The sequence below is a fragment of the Theropithecus gelada genome, chromosome 4 (genome assembly GCF_003255815.1).
Source record: "Theropithecus gelada isolate Dixy chromosome 4, Tgel_1.0, whole genome shotgun sequence".
Lineage (NCBI taxonomy): Eukaryota > Metazoa > Chordata > Mammalia > Primates > Cercopithecidae > Theropithecus > Theropithecus gelada.
In genome coordinates this window covers 27,384,637-27,406,378 of record NC_037671.1, presented here as the reverse complement: position 1 = coordinate 27,406,378, position 21,742 = coordinate 27,384,637, and the positions used below count along the sequence as shown (strand labels likewise).

The following is a 21,742-nucleotide window of genomic DNA, read 5'->3' as shown; positions in this document are numbered from 1 at the left end:
TTCACCTATTCTCTGTTTCAAAAAGAATGCCTTCAATGTTTTGTCATTTGTGGAAGCTCCTTTTATGGGGGGTGGATGTCCTTTGTTATGTCAAGATATTTCTAGTCTATTCCTAGTTCGCTAAGAGATTTTATCCTAAATGGATGTTGAATTTGGTCTACAACTTTTGAAATGATCATTTTATTTTTCTTCCTTAATCTACAACTTGGGGAATTAAATTAATTCATTTTTAAAATTTCGGACAAACTTCGCATTCCTGGTATAATCTGATTTAGTTATGATATACCATCTTGGATTTCATTTGCTAATTTTTAGTTTAAATTTTTTGCATTTATGTAATTTTCTTCTATTGTTCTTGCCAGATCTTTGTATACAAATTATGATAGCTTCTGAAAGAGTTAGTGTTAGATTGAAACGAGAGTTCCTTAAATGTTTGACAGAACTCACCAGTGAAGCTATTGAGTGCTGTTTCTTGTTTTTGTTTGTTTGTTTGTTTGTTTTTAGAGCCAGGATCTTTCATTTATTTGTTTATTGAGATGGAGTCTTGCTCTGTCACCCAGGCTGGAGTGCAGTGGTGTGATCCCGGTTCACTGCAACCTCCGCCTCCTGGGTTCAAGGGATTCCCCTGCCTCAGCCACCCAAGTAGCTGGGATTACAAGCATGCACCACCAGGTCTGGATAATTTTTGTATTTTTAGTAGAGATGGGGTTTTGCCATTTTGGCCAGGCTCCACTGGAACTGCTGACCTCCAGTGATCCACCCACCTTGGCCTCCCAAAATGCTGGGATTATAGGTGTGAGCCACTGCGCCTGGCCAGTGACAGGGTCTTTCGAAAGTCTAAAGCATCTATTATATGTTTCATCTTTTCCATTTTTGCCATTGTTCCTTTATGCTGTCATTCATTTGATTAATCTCAACAGAATTTTGTTAATTTTATGTCTTATTGAAAAATCAACTTTTGGCTTGTTCATCTCTATGGTATAATTTTTTCCTATGTCATTAATTGTTGCTTCTTTAAAAAAAATCTTTCCTTCAATTTCCTTAAGTTTATTTTTCTGTTGTTTTTCTAACTTCTTAAGGTGAAGGTTTTTGTTTGCTTGTTTTTAAGCCTTTCTATATGTATATATTATCAGAAGTTGGCAAACTATGGCTGGCAGGCCAAATGTGGCCCACTACCTGTGTTTCTCAGTAAAGTTTTATTAACACACAAGCATGGCAATTTATTTATGTGTTGTTTATGGTGTTTTTTGTGCTACAATGGCAGTGATATGGCCCACAAATATCTAAAATATTTACAGTCTAGCCTTATATTGAAAAAGTTTGCTGACCCCTGCATTACATCAGTGTTGTTAACTCTACTGTTCAAATATTCATTTTCCTTACTTTTCATCTCCTGCTGCTTCCGTCAATTTTTGAAAGATGTGTGTTATAAATTACAATTCTGATGGTAGATTCCACAATTTGTCCTAGTAGTTTTGCCAAATTTGCTTTATTTTGGATCTATGGGTATTCAATGACTATACTGTAAAATTGTTGTATCTTCCTGGTGAATTGAACTTTTAAGTAGTTGAGATTACAGACGTGAGCCACCATGCCCAGCTAAATTCTTTTTTACTGTAAATGGTCTCTTTTGCCTTAAGGCCTCTGTGTGCTGTTAATACAGCAATCTCAGTTTTTCTCTTAGTTAACATTTATGTGGCATACCTGATATATATTTTTCCATCCCTTTGCTTTGGTGTACCTTTATTTTTTGATTCACTACTTTAATTGTAAACGTACAATTCAGTAGTTTTTAATATAGTCAAAATATTATGATCATTATCATTATTTAATTCCAGAATATTTCCATTGTACCAAAAATCATTCTGTACCTTCTAATTTCCCCCTCCCTCACCCTCTGGTAACCACGAATCTACTTGCTGTCTCTATAAATTTACTTAGTCTGGACATTTCATAGAAATGAAATCATTCAATATGAAACCTTTCATTTCTGTTTTCTTTCCTTTAGCTTAATGTTTTCAAGGTTCATCCATGACGTATCAGTATTTCATTCTTTATGGCTGACTAATATTCCATGGCATGGATTTGCTGCATTTTGCACTCTAACCATTCATCAGTTGATGGACACATGAGTTGTTTCTACTTTTTGGCTATTATGAATAATGCTTCTATGAACATTCATGTATAACCTATGTCAACATGTTTTTTTAACATGTTATACACTTTTTTTGTATGTGAACATATGTTTTTATTGTTATTTTTTTGAGACAGGGTCTCTCTTTGTCACAGGGGCTAGAGTGCAGTGGCATAAAAATGGCTTGCTACAGCCTTGATCTCCCAGGCATGAGCAATCCTCTTGCCTCAGCCCCTCAAGTAGCTGGAACTACAGGTGCGTGCCACCATGCCTGGCTAATTTTTTTGTATTTTTTGTCGAGATGGGGTTTCACGATGTTGGCCAGGCTGGTCTTGGACTCCTGACCTCAAGTGATCCTCCTGCCTTGACCTTCCAAAGTGCTGGGATTACAGGCGTGAGCTACCGTGCCTGGCCTGTATGTGAACATATGTTTTTAATTCTCTTGGGTATATGCTTAGGAATGGAATAGCTGGGTTCTATGATATCCTATCTCTTTTTGAGGAGTTGCCAACTGTTCCCAAAGAGGCTGCGCCATTTTACATTCCCACCAGTAATGTATGAGGGTTCAAATTTCTCCCCATTCCCACCAAGAGTTATTTTTTTCTTCTTTTAAACTACAGCCATCCTAGTGGATGTGACACAGCAGCCTCTATATCCATTAGTATTTGGTGTGTCCCTTACAAACAGCACAGAGCTGGGGGTTTCCTTCCATATGACAACCTTTTTCTTTCACTTGATGTATTTAACCCAAGTTTATTTTTTGTGATTAGTGACCTCATTAGATTTTTTTTTTTTTTTTTTCTTTTTGAGACAGGGTCTTGCTCTGTCACTCAGGCTGGAGTGCAATGATGTGATCTCAGCTCACTGCAGCCTCCCCAAGCCCTGGCTCAAGAGATCCTCCCACCTCAGCCTCCTGAGTAGCTGGGACCACAGGCATGCACCACCATGCCCGGCTATTGTTTTCGTGTTTTTGGTAGAGACAGGGTCTCGCCATGTTGGCCAGGCTTGTCTTGAACTCTTAAGCTTAAGTGATCTTCCCACCTCAGCCTCCCAAAGTGCTGGAATTATAGGCATGAGCCACTGCTCCTAGCCCTAATTAGATTTTTATCACATAATTTTGTGCTTTCTATGTGTCATGCTATTCAAAAACTCTTTCTTTTAGATGAATACTCTTTGTCTTTATTTCATTTTGCCCAATCTATCAGTTTGGCAGTTACACTCAGTATGTCTATTTTTATTTATTTATCTATTTATTTATTTTGAGACGGAGTCCCACTCTGTCACCCAGGCTGGAGTACAGTGGCGCAATCTTGGCTCACTGCAACCTCCGCCTCCCGGGTTCAAGCAATTCTCTTGCCTCAGCCTCCTGAATAGCTGGGATTACAGGTATGCACCATCATGCATGGCTAATTTTTTGTACTTTTAGTAGAGACGGGGTTTCACCATGTTGGCCAGACTGGTCTCGAACTCCTGACCTAAGGTGATCCACCCGCCTCGGCCTCCCAAAATGCTGGAATTACAGGCACAAGCCACTGAGCCCAGGCTCAGAATGTCTATTTTTTAAAACAATGGTTACCCTATACATTTTAACATGCGTATATAACAATATTTCAAGTTATTTATCTTTCTCCACAAAAATAAACAAAAGGGCCTTATAATGCTTATATTTTGCTTATACTCTTTTCCTCCATTTATTTCTGTTATTCTCTTCTTTTTTTTTTTTTTTTTTTGAGACAGAGTCTTACTCTTTTCCCCAGGCTGGAGTGCAATGGCATGATCTCGGCTCACTGCAATCTCCACCTCTTGGATTCAAGCAATTCTCCTGCCTCAGCCTCCTGAGTAGCTGGGATTACAGGCACGCGCCACTGCACCCAGCTATTGTATTTTTGTATTTTTAGTAGAGACGGGGTTTCACCATGTTGGCCAAGCTGGTCTTGAATTCCTGACTTCAAGTGATCTGCCCACCTCAGCCTCCCAAAGTCTTGGGATTACAGGCATGAGCCACTGTGCCTAGTTTATATTCTATTATTTTCTAGTATTCCAGTTCTATATGAGTCATACATTCCACAATCAGACAGTGTCATTATTGTTTCCTGCAATCGTTTAAAATATTTATCACGTAGTTACCAGTGTCTTCATTCACCATGCCTTCTTGCCTCTTAGACTATTATTCAAGGTCAGTTTTTTTTTTTTTTTTTTTTTCTGTCTGAGCCAAGTTCTTAAAATTTCCTTTAATGAACTGCTCTTGGTGGTAAATGCTCTCATTTTTTACTCATTCTTGAGAAAGATAATTTTGCCAGGCACAAATTCCATATTGACAACTATTTTCCCAACACATTGAAGATCTTATTCCACTGTTTTCTGGTTTGTAATGTTCCTTTTGAAAAATCAGTCATTAATTGAATTATCTTTTCTTTGTAGGTAATACATGTTTTCTCACTAACTTCTTTTGTTTTTTTGTTATGTGCATATTTTGTATCGCAGAATCACTACGATATGCTAAGGTGGTGATTCTTTGTTTTTTTTCCTTCTTAAGATTCATTTGACTCCCTGAATATGAATATTTGTACCTTTCAACAATTCTAGAAAACTTCAGTTAATGACTCTGCTTCATTCTCTTTGTGTCTCTTTCTGGAATTTTGATTTTTTGATTAAAAATGTAGTAAATAGTCTTACTTTTAGCTTCTAACCCTTCTTTCATATTTTTCATCTATTCTCTCTCTGTCCTGTCTTCTGGATCACTTATTTGTTATTTTTTTCTTTTTTTTAACTGAAGTCCAGAAATTAGATGCAAGGATAACTTATTTGAATATACTGTTTTAGTTTAATAATTCTCTCTTTGGATGTGACTAATCTGCTATTTAAACTCTTCATTGAGTTTTAAATTTTAATTATGTTTTTCAATTCTAGAGATTCTGCTTCACAATTTTTTTAAAAAACCTTTGGTCATTTTAAAAGTCTTTTGTTCTTACACTTTCTATCATTTTTTTTTTTTTTAAATATAGTAAACAGAATTATTTTACATTCTGCCTGTGATAATTCCTGTATCTGAAATTTTTGTAGGTCTTTCTTCTGGCTGTTGTTCCTTCAGATTCCCATTTATCATTTGTTTTCTTGTAAGTTTTAGGTTTTTTGACTGTATATTCATGTTTCTTGGAACATTATCTATGGGGATTATCTGTAAATTCAGTAGAAGCTGTGTTCCTCCAGAGAAAATTTGTGTTGGTTTCTGTCAGTCATCTGAGAACAATTCCAATCCGGGATCACTTTACATTTAATTCTTTGCCCCACATTTTTAGATCACAAAGAAAGAGTTAATTAGGTTCCACAGCTATCTAGGGGTCAACTGATGTAATTATGAAGCATCAGGATGAAATTCTGTGCTCCCTTCCTCCCACCTCGGCCTTTAGCACAAATGGGAAAATAAGCATATCTTCTTGCTGTAATTGCTCTGCAAAGAGGGCTAATTTCTTATTCACCATCATATTTATGGTGTAACTCTTTGAATTTTCATATTTGCATGGGAAACTTCTCTCTGAATCTTCACCTTGGGAAGCCCTAGGCCTATCTCTTGTGTCTCTGTCCCTGTGTAGCCATCAAAATAACAGTTCCAGATCACCAGGGCATAGGCAGGTATACTTAGAGTTAAAGCTGATTTCAGTGCTTGCTCACTTCCCAGGGTTTCTGTTATCACTCAAGTTTTGGCTTTTCTGAATTCTTTTCATTCTTGCCGAATTGGCAATGCATTTAAAAAGGTTTAGACATTTAGCCAGGCATGGTGTCTCATGCCTGTAATTCCAGCACTTTGAGAGGCCAAGATAGGAGGATTGCTTGAGACCAGGAGTTCAAGACTAGCCCGGGCAACACAGAGAGACCCCATCCCTCCACAAAATTTTTAAAAATTAGCCGGTTGTAGTGGCACATACCTGTAATCCTAGCTACCAAGGAGGCTGGGGCAGGAGGATTGCTTAAGCCTAGAAGTTGCAGTGAGCTATGATCATGCCACAACCTGGGTGACAGAGGGAGGCCCTGTTTCTAAAGAAAAAAAAAGATTTAGATATTGTGAAAAAAGATCAAGTATTTTAGATTGCTTTAGAAGGAGAGTGATCCAAGATATTTAGCTCACCATGTTGTTAGGAATGAAAGTCAACCAATATTCTCTTTGAAAAGGATTAAGGGCAGAAACCACATATGAGCATATATACTCCATAATGGTTTCTAATACAACACTGGGCACATCACAGCCACTGTTCGCCGCTCCTCAAGGTGCATCTCTTCTTCTTTCATATCCCCGGCACCCTTCATGCTCAGATTAATTCATTTAATAAACATTTATTAAACACTTATCTTTACCATGATGCTAACTGCTAGAAGATCCATGGAAGACACTTCCTTCTATAACACAGAGAAAATAGAAGCTCTCGGTTTGAGTTTTTGCCGACTTTTCTTCACCTCGGCCTCTAAACTTGCTACTTTATGGTGGGTTTGCAGGTCTCATTCTAGTGAACTGCAAGTTTTTTCACTGCTATCAAATCTGTCAACATAAAATTGTATGTGTTTTTCAGAGAAACAAAATTTTGACTTGGAGAAATGTGGTATTTGGTTTATGTAGAATTCCAAGATAAACAACTATGGTTTTCTTCAGAATTCACTTCATGATTTTCTTCAGGATTCACTTATGATTTTATATAAAATAAGGTTTAATGCTTCTGGTTTTAGGAGACTGTTTCTACTCATCTCACATTCTAAGTGGAAATAAAGAAAGTAGTAAATAATTACTTCTGGCTGGGAGAAGTGGCTTACACCTATAATCCAAGAACTTTGGGAGGCTGAAGTGGGAGGATCACTTGAGGTCAGGAGTTTGAGACCAGCCTGGCCAACATGGTGAAAGCCCATCTTTACTAAAAATGCAAAAATTAGCTGGGCGTGGTGGTGCGCACCTGTAATCCCAGCTACTCAGGAGGCTGAGGTGGGAGAATTGCTTGAACACAGGAGGCGGAGGTTGCAGTGAGCTGAGATGATGCCACTGCACTCCAGCCTGGGTGACAGAGACTCTCCATCTCAAAACAACAACAACAACAAAAACAGCAACAACAACTTTTTACTTTTTATTATTCTTTTCTTTTTTTTCTTTTGGAAAAAAATATGGAATGCTTCATTTATTTACATGTCATCCTTACACAGGAACTTATGCTAATCTTATCTGTATCATTCCAGTTTTAGTATATGTGCTGCTAAAGCAAGCCTTTTTATTATTCTTAACTCCTTAGTTATATGGCAATGTATAGAACAAGCATTTTTAGGTTGCATGCGGTGGCTCACGCCTGTAATCCCAGCATTTTGGGAGGCCGAGGTGGGTGGACCACCTGAGGTCAGGAGTTTGAGACCAGCTTTGCCAACATGGTGAAAACCTGTCTCTAATAAAAATACAAAAATTAGACTGGCATGGTGGCAGGCACTTGTAATCCCAGCTGCTTGGGAGGCTGTGGCAGGAGAACTGCTCGAACACGAGAGGCAGAGGTTGCAGTGAGCCGAGATCATGCCATTGCACTCCAACCTGGGTGACAAGAGCAAATCTCTGTTTCAAAACAAACAAACAAACAAACAAACAAACCTCTAAAGCTAGGTAAGGCAATGAGGATGAGCAGCAGAGGAAGGATTAAAGTGTGTTAGGCAAATGGAAGCTACAGGATTTGGTTCTGGATAGGAGTTAAGGATGATACCCATTATAATCAATATTGGCCAATGAGTTAGCCAGTTAATATAGCCAACTGGGGTAGGTCACCTAGCACATGGATATGAAGAAGAAGTTAGCGATTACCAGAACTGATTGAATTCACCTGACAAGAGGCTTATCAGAGAGTCACCATTATCCATCTGTAGGTCCAAGAAACAGTCTCAAGGCACTCAAGTTCCTGTTCTTTTCGAGGCTAAGATGTGAAAACCGATTGTAAAGGTGACACTTTTTAAGGAAAAACTAGCAGAATATGTCCCACATTTCATACATATCTCTATTGCCTTCAAAGGATATTAAAACCCAATACTGGGTAAGAGAGTTTGGTTTCCTGCGTAGGTGCACACCTCTGCACGTGGCTGTGCATTTTATGTGGAAGCTAAGCAATTAGTCTTAGAATCTCTTTGGTTGTCAAGGGATGTACTTTTTTTTTGCTGATCTGAAAATATGTTTCCTTCTACAGGAGTATTTTCCATTTTTTTGAAGTTTTAAGTTAATTTTAATATATTTTCCTTTTATTAATTAATTCATGAAATAATTATTTACTACTTACCATGTTCCAGCCTCTGTGCTAGGTACTAGTAAGACATTGATGAATAAAATGAACACAATCCTTTTCCTTAGGGAATTTATACATATAAACATTTAACTCTACAAAGATTAAACATGTAATTATATAAAGCTTTACAATTACACATATAATTATATGAAGATTTGTAATTATATAGCCAGGCATGGTGACTTGCACCTGTAGTCCTACCTACTTGGGAGGCTGAGGTGGGAGGATCACCTGAGCCCATGAGGTCAAGGCTGCAGTACGTTATGCTCATGCCTGTGAGTAATCACTGCTCTCCAGCCTGGGCAACATAGTGAGATCCTATCTTTTAAAAATAAATAAATAAATATTTTAAATTTTATAACTGTCATTGATAAAACCTATAAAGAAAAAAATATATAATATGTTGGGGGTTTATCCTGATCTGGGGAGTGGGATAGAGAAGATTTCCTGGGGAACTGACATTTAAGTTGGGACTTGATCTATAGAGGGAGTTGGAGGGAGCCAAATAAATAGGAATGAGGGGATAAGGGGCTATAAAGTACATCCAAAGGGATTTTAAAGGAAGCGATGGTACAAGTTTTCACTTTGGAGAGCCATAGGAAGATTTGTGCAAGAAGAGATGGAAACTCAAGCAACAACAGTAGTATATTTATGGCTTTGTAATCAAAGTTGATGATATTGGATTTCACTGTAAGAGAAATGATAAGGATTTGAAGAATTTTAAGCTGGAAAGTGAAATGGGTAGATCTGTGTTTTCAGCAACCTTTCAGGCTGACTGTTCTGTGGAGAATGGATAACAAGGAAGCAAACTGGAAACAGGGTTACCTCTTAGGGGATGATGATGCCTTGAATTCAAAAGTGGAAATGGGTGTGGAGATAAGTGAATGGATTTAAGAAACATTTGAGAGGTAGAAAGAGGTAGAATTGATAGAACCTGGTGATTAGTTGAAGAGCCCTTATAAACCTAGGGTGCGATGTGGTCTGGTTTTAGCACAGTATTACATCAAAATAAATATTGTTTAAGCAGAAATATATAATTGAAAGCATTTCAGAGATTTAGGCTCTTGAGGAAACAGCAAATGCCTTGTTGGTATTATTATTTTTCTTTTTGATTTTTTGAGACAGGGTCTCATTCTCTTACTCAGGTTGGAGTGTAATGGCATGATCGTGGCTCACTGCAGCCTCAACCTCCCAGGCTCTGGTGATTCTCTCACCTCAGTCTCCTGAGTAGCTGGGACTACAGGTGCATGCCACTATGCCTGGATAATTTTTTTTTTGTTTTTTGTTTTTTTAGAAATGGGGTTTCACCATGTTGGCCAGGCTGGTCTTGAACTGCTGGGCTCAAGTGATCCACCTGCCTCAGCCTCTCAAAGTGCTGCGATTACAGGCTTGAGCCACCATGCCCTGCTGGTGGTATTATTTTTAATGCACAGCAAAACTTTTTTTAAGAATCTTCTTTGGCCATCTCTCTCATTCTCAATGCCTTTCATATACTTAGGAAGAAGCTAAAATACAAAACTCTCCCCTCCTTTCCTATGTGTGTTCTCAAACATTCCCTTGTATCCATCTGAAGCTCCTCATTCCTCAGCATTCTGCTCCTCATTCTACCTCAGCTCTTCATGATCAGGGTTTATCTAACCTTTCTGGCTTCTTAAAGCCTTCTCTCTTTGCTCAGTGTTCAGACTTTGCTCAAGAGAGAAGAGCTCCAAAACCAGTTCAGCAAGCAACAGGAGCATGGAGAGAGACTGCAGATATCTGACTGTTCTTGTCATTGTTTCTCTGCCACAGTTAAATGTGTTCTATGAAGAAGAGAAGTGGATATGTTCTAGCTTTGAGCAAATGAGTAGATGAGGGTCCATTTGTGGAGACAGGAAACATAGGAAAAGTGTTTTTGAGGAAAACTTGAGATCACGTAAACGTTTCGAGTCTAGGCTGCCTTTTAGATGGTCTAGAGACATTGTCCGGAGAATTGTGTGCCTGGAACCGCCTTGTTCTGGTGTGTGAGGCACTTGTTAAATTCTCAGGAATTGTAAACATGGGCATTGTTAAAAAGTGACTGTATAAATATATGATTAAATAAAAAATAATTGTTAAATATACAATTAAATAAAAAATAATTGTATAAATATACAATTAAATAAATTACATTGAAAACAAAGATAATAAATACTCAAAACTCATCTCTATCTACATTTTACTACTATCTGTGCTCTTAAAGTTACTTAAGTCTGCTGTGCCTGCATGGTGGAAATAGCATAAAATGACTTGCTACTGCACCTTCCTTGGCATCACTGATGTTAGATTGGTATCTGGAAATTGGCCATATTTGGAGTAAACTACAGAGATTGGCAAATACTATGAATCAAGGCCTTCTCTTCCCTCCTAAAAGCCAGCAGTTAAACATTTATCACCACATCTTATCCAAGAGACATCTGGATAAATGAATCTAAGCTCAGGAGACAAATTCGGGCTGGAGATACCACAGTGGGAGGCATAGACTTGATGTGGGGAGCTTCATGGGCTGACGACGGGGTCCCATATCATGATTGGTTTAATGCTCTGCTGTTGCTATCATCAAATTCTTAATTTTTGAATAAGAGGCCACACAGTTTCATTTTACATTGGGTTAACATAGATGATAGGAATTTTAGGCTGTTTGGGGAGGGGACTACTTAATTGCCTTCCATTCTACATAACAAGTATTTTGTCTTACCTATGTGGTAGCACATTTTCACAGATATTTTCCCCATCCATCCCTCAACCTGTGTATTCTCCACAACCAGCTCACAAAATTTCCCTTGTCTATTTCCTCCGTGTATTGTTCTCTTTGGCCTTCTTTTGAAACTTGTTACCTTTTTTTTTTTAACTTTTATTTTAGGTTCAGGGGTACATGTGCAGGTTTGTTATATAGGCAATCCGTGTCACGGGGGTTTTTTGTACAGATTATTTCATCGCCCAGGTACTAAGCCTAGCACTCAGTAGTTATTTTTTCTGCTCCTCTCCCTCCTTCCATGCTCCACCCTCAACTAGGCCCCAGTGTCTGTTGTTCCCTTCTTTGTGTCCATGAGTTTTCCTCATTTAGCTCCTACTTATATGAGAACACACGGGTGTTTGGTTTTTTGTTCCTGCGTTTGAAAACTGTTAACTTTCAAAGCATTAATGTATTACATGGCTTTAATAAAAGTGTTTCTTCAGAACAGAAATCTCGAAGGGAAAAAAATGTTTCTCTCCAGATTGCAATGTCCCACACATTCATCTTTCACAGTGGTACGACAGTGGTTACGGAGCTTGTGGAATAAGACAGAACTGGGTTTGAACTCTCTCCCTCTCTCTTTCGTTTTCTAATCCTTAGAACCTGCGAATGGGTTTGAACTCCTGTGTGTGACCCGAGGTAAATTTCTTTGATTTCTCTACCCTTCCGTTTCCTCATCTGAGGAAAGAATAATGTTTACCTCTGAAGGTTATTGTGAATATTAAATTAGATAACCTACATAAAGTGCCTTACATAATACCTGGTCCATGGTTATAGTGTTCAATTAATGGCAGTTATTCTTTTTATTCATACACGACGAGTTAGGAACACCCAGTAATTTGGACCTGACACATGGTAGAAAAGTCTTAGGAGGAATGATGGACACTGGCAGAGATGAGCTGCAAGATTTCGACTCTTTAAACATTTTCCTGGTGCCATAATATGTATGTCCCAGACTGGACTGGACAAAGCGACTCTTTACTGGGGCTCTTACTATTCTCACAACTCCTCTCCCTTGTTATTCCTCAGACAGAGCTAACAATCTACACAAATAGCACAGATGTGGGCTCTTGGACAGCCAGTCAGACATTTAGCCTTCTTGCGGCAGTGAAAAATCCTTTCCCTGGCGTAAAGCTTGGCACAGCGTAGGCACTCAAAATTTTTATTTTTATTTTTTTGGCATATGAAAATTTATTACTACAGTGTGTTCACTATTAAAATTTATGATCTTGGTCTTTCCTTCTTGCCTTTGTATAGGGCCAGAAGAGACACATTGGCTACTTTGACAACCTTAAAGCGGACTCCAGGAATATCTCCAACAGCATGACCTTTGCGACCAAATCCAGCAACCAGAACTTCATCGTTTTCCTCAATAAAGTTCAAGCAAACGTCGTTGGGTACAGAGGCTGTGATTTTCTTGCCATTCTTGATCAGCTGGACCGTGACACACTTCCTAATGGCAGAATTTGGCTGTTTGGCTTCAACTCCTACTTTTTCCAGGACGATTCCTTTTGCATGAGAAGCACCTCCAAAAGGGCTGGCTGGCTTTCAGGGCTGTGCCCAAATGGGGGCGGCACTCAAAATTTTGTAGGTTTTCTTTTTCACCGCCGTGGCCCCAACTAGTACAGGGCCTGGCATACAGCAGGCGTCCATTTATTGAATGAGCGCATGATAATGTCACCTGTTTCTCCCTCTTCCTCCAAATCCCTGTTCTTCCGCCTCTGCCCGAGGCAGCCAGCATATCCCAGGGAGCCAGGCTCAAGCCAGGCCTGGTTCACCGACTCGCTCCCCGCGCTAGGCTGCGGTTGCTATGGAAACAGCGGGAAATAACAACTCCGTTCCCCCTGGGGTGAGGGAGGCCCGCTGAGGTGACAGCAGCTGGAGGAACAGCGTGAGCGACGCGAGGCCGCCGCAGAGTTCACCACTGTGCCACAGCCCCGCCCCAGCGCGGCTGGCGCCCGAACTCCCCTCCCCTCTCTAGCAGGCGAGCGTAGGTAGGTACTACCGCGGAGGGCATCTCCCCGGCCCGCCTCCCCAACCAGGGCCCCGCTTGCGCGATGCCTGCTGTGTTCACGTGATGCGCACCCGCGCTTCGCCGCCAGGCGGCGCTGACCATTGGGGAGGGGGTTAGGGGTCCTAGACGCGCGAGTCTTCCCTCTATTTCTCATTCATTCATTCATTCACTTACATTTATTTTTCCCTTCCTTCCTTCCCTCTGTCCTTCTGGGATGAGCTATTGCTGTGTTGCTCAGGTTGATCTCAAACTCCCGGGCTCAAGTGAGCCTCTTGCCTCAGTTTCCCAAAATGCTGGGATTACAGGCATGAGTCACCGTACCCGGACACAGTCTCTTGCTCTCTCTTTCTCTCTCTCTCTCTCTCTCTCTCTCTCCTTTTTCTGACGGGGTCTTGCTGTGTCGTCCAGGCTGGAGTGCAGTGGCAAAATCATAGGTTACTGCAGCCTCGACCTCCCGGGCTCAAGTGATCCTCCCGCCTCAGCCTCCGAGATGGCTGGGTCCACAGGCTCACACCATGCCCACCTACTTTTTTTTTTTAAATTATAGCTACTGGGTCAGGCTGGTCTCAAACTCCTTACCTCAAGCGATCACAGGCGCATCATAGAGACGGGGGTTTCCCTGTGTTTCCCAGGCTGGTCTAGAACTCCTGGTCTTAGGCAATCCTCCCGCCTCAGCCCCTCAAAGTACTGGAATTTGCAGGCGTAAGCCACCGCGCCTGGCTTTGCACATTTATCTTCCAACAGAGAAAAACCTGGGCAACTACAGCCAGGAACTTAATTGCTTTAATTTGGGAGAAAGCAGGAGATTGAGGGGTAAGGGTGCAAGAAGAGAGAAAAGAAAAATTAGGCTGTTTGGAAAGGGTAGCACAGATATGAGAAATTGGGTTTCACCATATTAATGTGTGTGTGTGTGTGTGTGTGTGTGTGTGTGTATGTGTGTGTGTGTCTCCTCCTCTCTCCTTCCCTCACTCGGCGTGCCTGCTCCAAGCCCCCGCGCGGTTCCTGCTCCTGCTCCGAGGAGGTCCACCTTCATTTTGCCGGTAGCTGGTGAACCAGGTGTGGTGCGCGCACTGCGGGCCCTGATTGGTTGTGCACGCCACGGTGAAAAACTTGAACGTCTACTCCGAGTCCTGCAGCTCCTAGTGTCTCCGCGGGGTGGACGCCAGGCGCACGGCCGTTACTTCTCTTTACCTGTGGATTCGTCAGTTTCTCGTTCGTTTCAGGAGGCGATCCCGCGCCCTGGGTGCTGTGAGGCCTCTGGGGAAGCGGAGGTGCCTCCCAGCGCGGAGCAGCCAGCTGAGGCTGTGGCCAGCGGGGAAGATGAGCGGCAGCAGCGCCAGGTCCAGCCACCTGTCTCAGCCCGTCGTGAAGAGCGTGCTTGTGTACCGCAACGGGGACCCCTTCTTCGCGGGGCGCCGCGTCGTCATCCATGAGAAGAAGGTGTCCAGCTTCGACGTCTTCCTGAAGGAGGTGACCGGCGGCGTTCAGGCACCCTTTGGGGCCGTCAGGAACATCTACACCCCGCGGACTGGCCACCGCATCCGGAAGCTAGACCAGATCCAGAGCGGGGGCAACTACGTGGCTGGAGGCCAGGAAGCCTTCAAGAAACTCAAGTGAGTCGTTCTTCCCCACCGCCCACCCATTTCAGGTGCCCTGTCGTGCGGGCTTGACATGAGGAAATGCAGATCTTTACCCCCCCACACCTCAGTGGTTGAGGGGCTGTGACTTCTCGGTGTGACTGATGCCACTCAAAACTCTCGTTGCAGTTGGGGGGCAGAGATTGACACTGTGACTGGAGAAGGAATTTCACTTGGGTAACAGTAGGAGTAAACTTAAAATTTGTGTATAAACAACAGGAATCTTAAAAAAAAATTATCCTTGCAAAGGTTAGTGACCAAACTGATACTTCTGCGTTTTCTGTTCAGTTTTTTCTTTCCTTTTCCTTATTTTTTTTCTTGGAACTCCATCCTTTTAATTTAAATAAATATTCTTAAAAATCACTTCCAAGTGTTGGACACTATATTGTCACCAGAGGAGAAAATTGCTCTGCATTTCCCATACTGTTTAAATTATTTCAACCCTTCATTCCAAGTAGAATTGACACCACTTACTTTTGTGACCCTGCTCCACCCCCTGCATGTTTATGCTGTTAGCCTAATGCAGGAAGAGTTTACTGGCTAACTGTATTTGTCGACTGTCTGTCTCCAGCAATGGTCCTTATTCCCAGGGGTCCTTATTCCCAGCTCTTGAGTTCACTCATAGTAAGTGTTCAGTGAATTAAGAAACCCTCAATTCAGGGAACAAAGACGAGCAAGGCATGATTCCTTGTCTTTAGGAGCTTTCAATCTAACTGGACTACCTTCATACTAACAATTTTAATGCAAGGTACAAAGAGATACGTGCAATTAGAAAAATAAGGTTATGTGTGAATTGTGAGTTGAGAGTTGGTTGGGGTGGGCATTATAGGACAGGTAGAATTTTTCATTCCATTTTTTTTTATAGCTTTATTGAGATAGAGTTATCACAGCATAAAATCCAACCATTTTATTGGCTTTCAGCGTATTCAGAGTTGTGCAACCATCACCACCAACTAATTGTAGTTTATTTCCAGCCCTCCCGCCAAAACATTTGTACCTCCCAGGTTCCTCTTTCCCCTGTCATCTGGTAGCCACTAATCTATTTTCTGAATCTATGGATTTGTCTATTCTGGACATATCATATAAATGGAATCATATGATATATGGTCTTTATGTCTGGCTTATTTCACTTAACTGTAATATTTTCAAGGTTCATCCATGTTGTAGCATGTATCAGTACTTCATTCTTTTTATTGTTGAATCATGATTTGGGTATACTACCTTTTACATCCATGCTTATCCATTAATCACTTGATGTATATTTGGACTGTTTTACATTTTCGCTATTATGAATAATGCATCTATGAATATTTGTGTACAAGTTATCATTTCTCTTTGGTGTATACCTAAGAATGAAATTGCTGGATCATATGGTAACTCTGTATTCCATAGTTTAATAGAACATTTTAATTGAAATTCATCTTGGGCCCCAGGATAGCAAAAAGCCTTGACCATAAATCTAAGCTTATGAATTCATAAGCATTATTGGATTCTTCATAATTAAAATTCCAATAAAGATTTTTAACTACATAGAAATATTTTTCAAAATATCACTAAAGTTCTTGAATGTAATCCATCCTCACCTATATTTGTTTAAATTGAGTTCTAGGTATTCTGTTATACTTTTTGTTATGTCAGACATTCTTTTCATGGAAAGTGAGGGATATATTTGGATTTATTCCCCCTCCCAAGCTTCTTAAGCATGCTTTGTTAAACTTCATAAAAAAGGGCTAAATGAAACTGCATACTTAAAATAAACTTAAAATCAGAAGACTGAAGACTTAGTTGCTGATCAACTCTGTGTCCTTGGACAAGTCACTTGACTCAGCTAGTCAGTTTTTTAATACAGAAAAGGTACATAACCATTTGTACTACACAGGGCTGTGATAAAAGTAAATGCTATAGATGAGTGTGTTTTGTAAACACCAAGTTTTACATAAATGTAAGACACCTCTATGACCAGTTCCTTTTGTTACATACTTTATTTTTTATTAAATATTTCCATATAAAGCAATTTCATGGAAACGAAAATCTGGTTCAGAATCTCTGAACGGTTGAAACTTGTAGACTCACTTTTATAATTCATGTTCTTTTGTTTATTTGGTCCTACCAACTCACAAGATTTAAAAAAAAAAAAAAGATACAGTTCCACACCAAATAGAAAGTGTACTCAAATCTCTCTAAGAGATTTGCATGTTATTTTTGCTTTTAGTTTATACATAAAAAACTGAATTTGTTATAACAGTGTCCATGGTTAGGTTTCCATGCTGACAGATGACTATTTTATTTGTGTTAAAGAAGTAGTATCTATGATTATAATGATAGAAGCCAAGAATACTTGAATGTTGAATGTATTTGAAACTTAGCACTTGTAAGTTTATGTAATGAATGGAGAAACTGTCAGAACAAAAGAAAGCCCAAATGATGTTAAGGACAATTCGTGGGCTTTCATTTAGACCCCAAATGATGTTGGGAAAGATAGCAACATCTTTTTCAAGTGGAACTGATCAAATCTCTGCTTGAATTGCTTTCACTTAGATTTTTCTAATATTTTTGAAACGATAACTAAAGGTCAGGTAGCTCTTAAACCCTTATTTATTTCAAATGTGAGACCACACATTCAAAACCTTTATTTTATAGCAGAGAATTCTAGAGATTATTTTCCTCAAAACTTTCCTAGTGCCTTGTTGGAAGTTGACTCTACAGCATTAATCTTGTAGATCTGAAACCACTTTCCTGCACATGACAGAATATTTTGGTATTATTTCAAAACTCCGTCCCTGCAGTTCCACAAAAGACCCATTTTGTTGCTGAGATGGAGTGTTTGCACTGTTTTATAATATATGACTACTTTTATATAGGGGCAATGTATGGCAATTTCTGGATGTATCAATTAACTAAAGTATTTTATCCAAAAAGGCAAACAGCAACAATAAAAACATTTCAATAGCCAAAATTAATTCTAACATAAGCTTTTTTGGGGACAAGTTGGCAATTATAGTAGTTGGGGTAAAGGGTCGATCTATTATTATAAATTAAATGTTAGGTTTATATTTTTAATATTAAAATGTTTATTTAGCACATTTTATGTATGAAGCACAGTTTAGGGACCATTTAAAACTGGAACCACAGCACAGTGATATTATACGTGAAGTTGACAAAGGTATACAATTTCAGGTTGTGCTTATGTGACAGCTAAAGAATGATCACTGTCAATATCTAGAGCAAATAGTAATGGAGTAATAGGGGTCTCCAGAGGTTAATTAGTCCACCCATCTGTTTCTGAGCTGAACCAATTACCAAAGTCATCCCACATGACTGAGTGTTTTTGTATCATTAAGGTGCTCTCATAGAGAAAATAATTTCTCAGCCTTTCCCAGTTCGTTACCTGAATGCATGCTATCAGTACTTCCTTTGACCTAAAGCCTGTATTTAATGGAACAGTTAAGCAGCTTTGCACATAAGCCACTCTTTTAAAAAATCAGATCTGTAAGAATACAGTGTATACAGTAAGCAGCTAACTATTAAGAGGGAAAAATGTTCCCTAATAGATGTATGTATTTCTAAGACTTTCCGTCTCTTGAAGTTTAGGGTAGACATGTGTCAGCTCTGGTTGGTGACACTGCAAGCAGTTTTTACTATTGTAATTGCTTTTAATTAGTAGCTATTTTTGTTTGCTTTAAGGTTGAGTATTTCCTCTGAGTTGCTTTATTTTTTAATGATTTTTTAAAACAAATTACTGACTTAAAGTCTGTAAAAGCAACTCTTATTGTTTGTTTGTTTTTTCCTCAGTTACTTGGACATAGGAGAAATCAAGAAAAGACCAATGGAAGTTGTTAATACAGAGGTAATGCAAATATTATTTTGAAGATTCAAATAAACAATGGTGCCATTTGTTTCTTATGGTGTGTCTTAGAGATTTGGTCGGTGTTCTACTTTGATGAGTTCTCTAATGTAAAGAAATGGTACATTATATGTTTTAAGGCAAAGATAATTCTTTCTTTGAATCACTGTCAGAAATGAAAAGACTGGGTAGATGTTCTAAGATGTGCAGCATATGTCAAGATGAGACAAAACATGTTTTTCTCTTTTCTAGCTACATGTTCTCTGATTGAAATCCACGGGAAGTTTCCCTGTCAAGTGAGAAGATTCTGAGCATTGTTAGATAAATCTTTACCAAAGCTACATCCTCATCCTAATGTGCCTCTGATAACTCAGTGTTTGAAATAGCCAGCGTCACTCTGACTGCCCCTGAGGCTTTCTAAGAAGATGAGTAGATGTCATGTTGGATGCTTGGTGACATCAGGAAAACACCTGTGTTTTAGCTTCTATCAAAGTGCAAGTTAAGCATTGTTCCTGAAAGCTTATGTGAAGGTTGGAAAAGGAGCTTGTGAAATATTCAGAATACCACATTCCACACATAGCTTCTGAAACCCTGGTGGAGTTTTAGGTATTCTGTAGGATGTATTCTTTAGTTTGTGAATGAAAATATTAGATTAAAAACAAAGTCGAGGCCATAGCTTGAGACAGGGAAAATTGTAGTTAGATCCAGAATAGGCTTGTGTTCACCAGCCCAGACAGCCACTCTTCCCATTCAGACCCCAAATAAACACGTGCTCCCAATGGGTAAGTTCTGCCAATGAAGAAACGGCCAACAGGAAAAGTAGTTTTCCTCACTTGCAGTCCAGAGCCCTGGAGGGACTCTCCTCAATACTCACCATTTCCTCTCACACCATGTTTGTGCCTAATAGGACCAAATAGGCCCCTCTAGAAAAAATATTGCATAAGAAAAAAATTCTAATTGTACAGTATTTGAAGAATATGAGGTTAAATTCATGATTCAAATAATCTGTAGAAAGAGGTACCCTTCCCAGACATCATTTAACATAATTAATATATATATATATTTTATTTTCAGTGCATCAAACTGATTAGTCATGAAAGTGATAGGCTTTGTAGCTTCAAGTAGACAAAGGTATACATTTACGATATAGCTAAAGAATGACCGCCAGTTGATAGCTGTCTCAAGTAGAGTAGTAATAAAGGACACTTCTGTGAATTTGTTCTGGATGGGATTCTGATGAAAGGATACACACCTGTTTAAAGTATGCTACCTTGCATGAAATGGGTGATGGAACCTGGACTTCTGCAATAGAATTTGAGATGTGTGAATTTCCAAAAAATGTGAGCACAGTATATTTACTCTGGATTCCAGTGTCTTTGCTGAAGATATTATCCCTAGTAAAGGACAACAGGTGTGCAATAGACTTATCGAATATACTTTTTCTTAATATATGTATATATATTATATATAAAAATATAAATATATATATTTGTAAATATATATATATTTTGAGACAAGGTCTCCCTCTGTTGCCCAGGCTGGAGTGCAGTGGCTTGATCTCTGCTCACTGCAACCTCCCCCTCCAGGGTTCAAGGGATTCTTTTGCCTCAACCTCCTGAGTAGCTGGGATTATAGGCATGTGCCACCACACCCGGCTAATTTTTTGTTTTTAGTAGAGACGGGGTTTCAGCATGTTGGTCAGGCTGGTCTCGAACTCCTGACCTCATGATCCGCCTGCCTCAGCCTCCCAAAGTACTGGGATTACAGGCTCATGCCCAGCCTTAAAATAGTGTTTTTAATAATAGAAGCAGTCACAGAAACTCCAGTTCATTTAATTTGCTTATTGTTCTTCCACTTTGGGGACAGTAACCATTGTTTCTCTTTACTTTGCATTTACTCATGAGCCAACGTACAAGATCCTTATTTATGGATGCACACTTTACCTGTGAAAAACCTACTGCTTGTCTCCAAATAAAAGACTGCATTTCTTTTATCCTGTTGCCTACTGGTGACTCTCTCCCACTTACTCCTTTCCTCTTGCTGCCCTGCTGTGGTCTTTTATTTCCTCTCAGTCCTTACCCATAAACCCTTCCAAAGGAGATGAAAAGAGAGAAGTAGAAGAAATGGCGAAATGCAAAGGAGATGGGAAAAGGTGATGAGAAACTGCTTGTCCATGTTCTTTCCCGCATCTTCCATGCACTCATGCCCAGCTTTCCCACTTGTTCGCAGGAGTCCTGTCTCCCACTGTGCCCTCCTGTTGTAAACTTTCCTCCAGGTCTGGACAAGCAGTGTGTTCACTTCCCTCACTTCACATGTCCAGTCTGGAGATACCTTTCTCCCCAAAGTTCGCACCATGACCTTCACCCTCCGAAGTCTGCTTTGAGCAAAGGCAGCCCCTACTTTCATTGCCAGAAAGGAAGGTTTTTGGGTTCTTGGCATCTAAAAAGCAAACTGTGAGAGCGTTTTTCTTCTGGAAATAACACTTTGACTCAGGATTCTATGGTATTTTTACTGCTGTTTTAGGTAGAGCATGAGTGGAAAAGAGTTTTGTAGGCTGCCCTGAGAACCTAACTATGGTGTGTGATTTTTAGTATGGGAAATTACCTTTCTCTTTCTCACAACTTAATTATAATCAAACTTTTGGAGTTCAACAAGTTGATAAGTTGGAGGATGATCTATGCTCAAAATTCAAGAACAGACTTGGTAGAACACTGGCATTTCACAAAAATTATAGATCTTTAAAAATCTTAGGTGGGTATTTCCTTTCAACATCAACGTGTTGAGAAAAGACTGCACATCTTGTTAAGTGCTATTGAGGATAAGCATTCTTTGGAGTATGATGATATATAAAGGGAGATCAATAGAGAATTATTTTTGAGGTGGATTTAGAACATGAATACTTCATGAAATTGGAGGGTTAAGAGTTGTTTTATATGGTGAGTTTCAGTGCTGTAGTAGCACAAAAAAATTCAAAATGTGTCATTACGAGGGATGAGTAAAATAACTTATTTACTAAATTGGGGGGCATTTCTCTCAAATCTAAGGCAATTTCATAGAGTTTGAGTTTT

General features: G+C 39.6%; 1 protein-coding gene, 1 non-coding gene and 1 pseudogene across 4 annotated transcripts in view; 1 reads left to right on the top strand and 2 right to left on the bottom strand.

Moving 5' to 3' along the window:
* The window catches only part of DCDC2 (doublecortin domain containing 2), a 217,505-nt gene that overhangs the window by 11,987 nt on the left and 183,776 nt on the right, over positions 1 to 21,742 (top strand). Inside the window, exons 2-3 of one of the 2 annotated variants that reach the window (XM_025382793.1) lie at positions 14,417 to 14,806; positions 18,623 to 18,677. In XM_025382793.1, the coding sequence (XP_025238578.1) occupies positions 14,514 to 14,806; positions 18,623 to 18,677 (348 nt within the window). In that variant the 5' untranslated portion in view covers positions 14,417 to 14,513. Of the gene's footprint in view, positions 1 to 14,194; positions 14,807 to 18,622; positions 18,678 to 21,742 lie in introns of those variants that run through there. The other variant, XM_025382792.1, reaches the window with a different exon arrangement.
* Positions 7,274 to 7,377, bottom strand: LOC112623890. Its single transcript, XR_003119249.1, has one exon. It is a non-coding gene; the product is annotated as a U6 spliceosomal RNA (small nuclear RNA).
* On the bottom strand, positions 12,351 to 13,295 carry LOC112622531 (annotated as a pseudogene). Its single transcript, XR_003119002.1, has 3 exons — positions 13,113 to 13,295; positions 12,861 to 12,987; positions 12,351 to 12,720 (listed from the first exon to the last, which is right to left on the bottom strand). The product of XR_003119002.1 is annotated as a 40S ribosomal protein S23 pseudogene (transcript).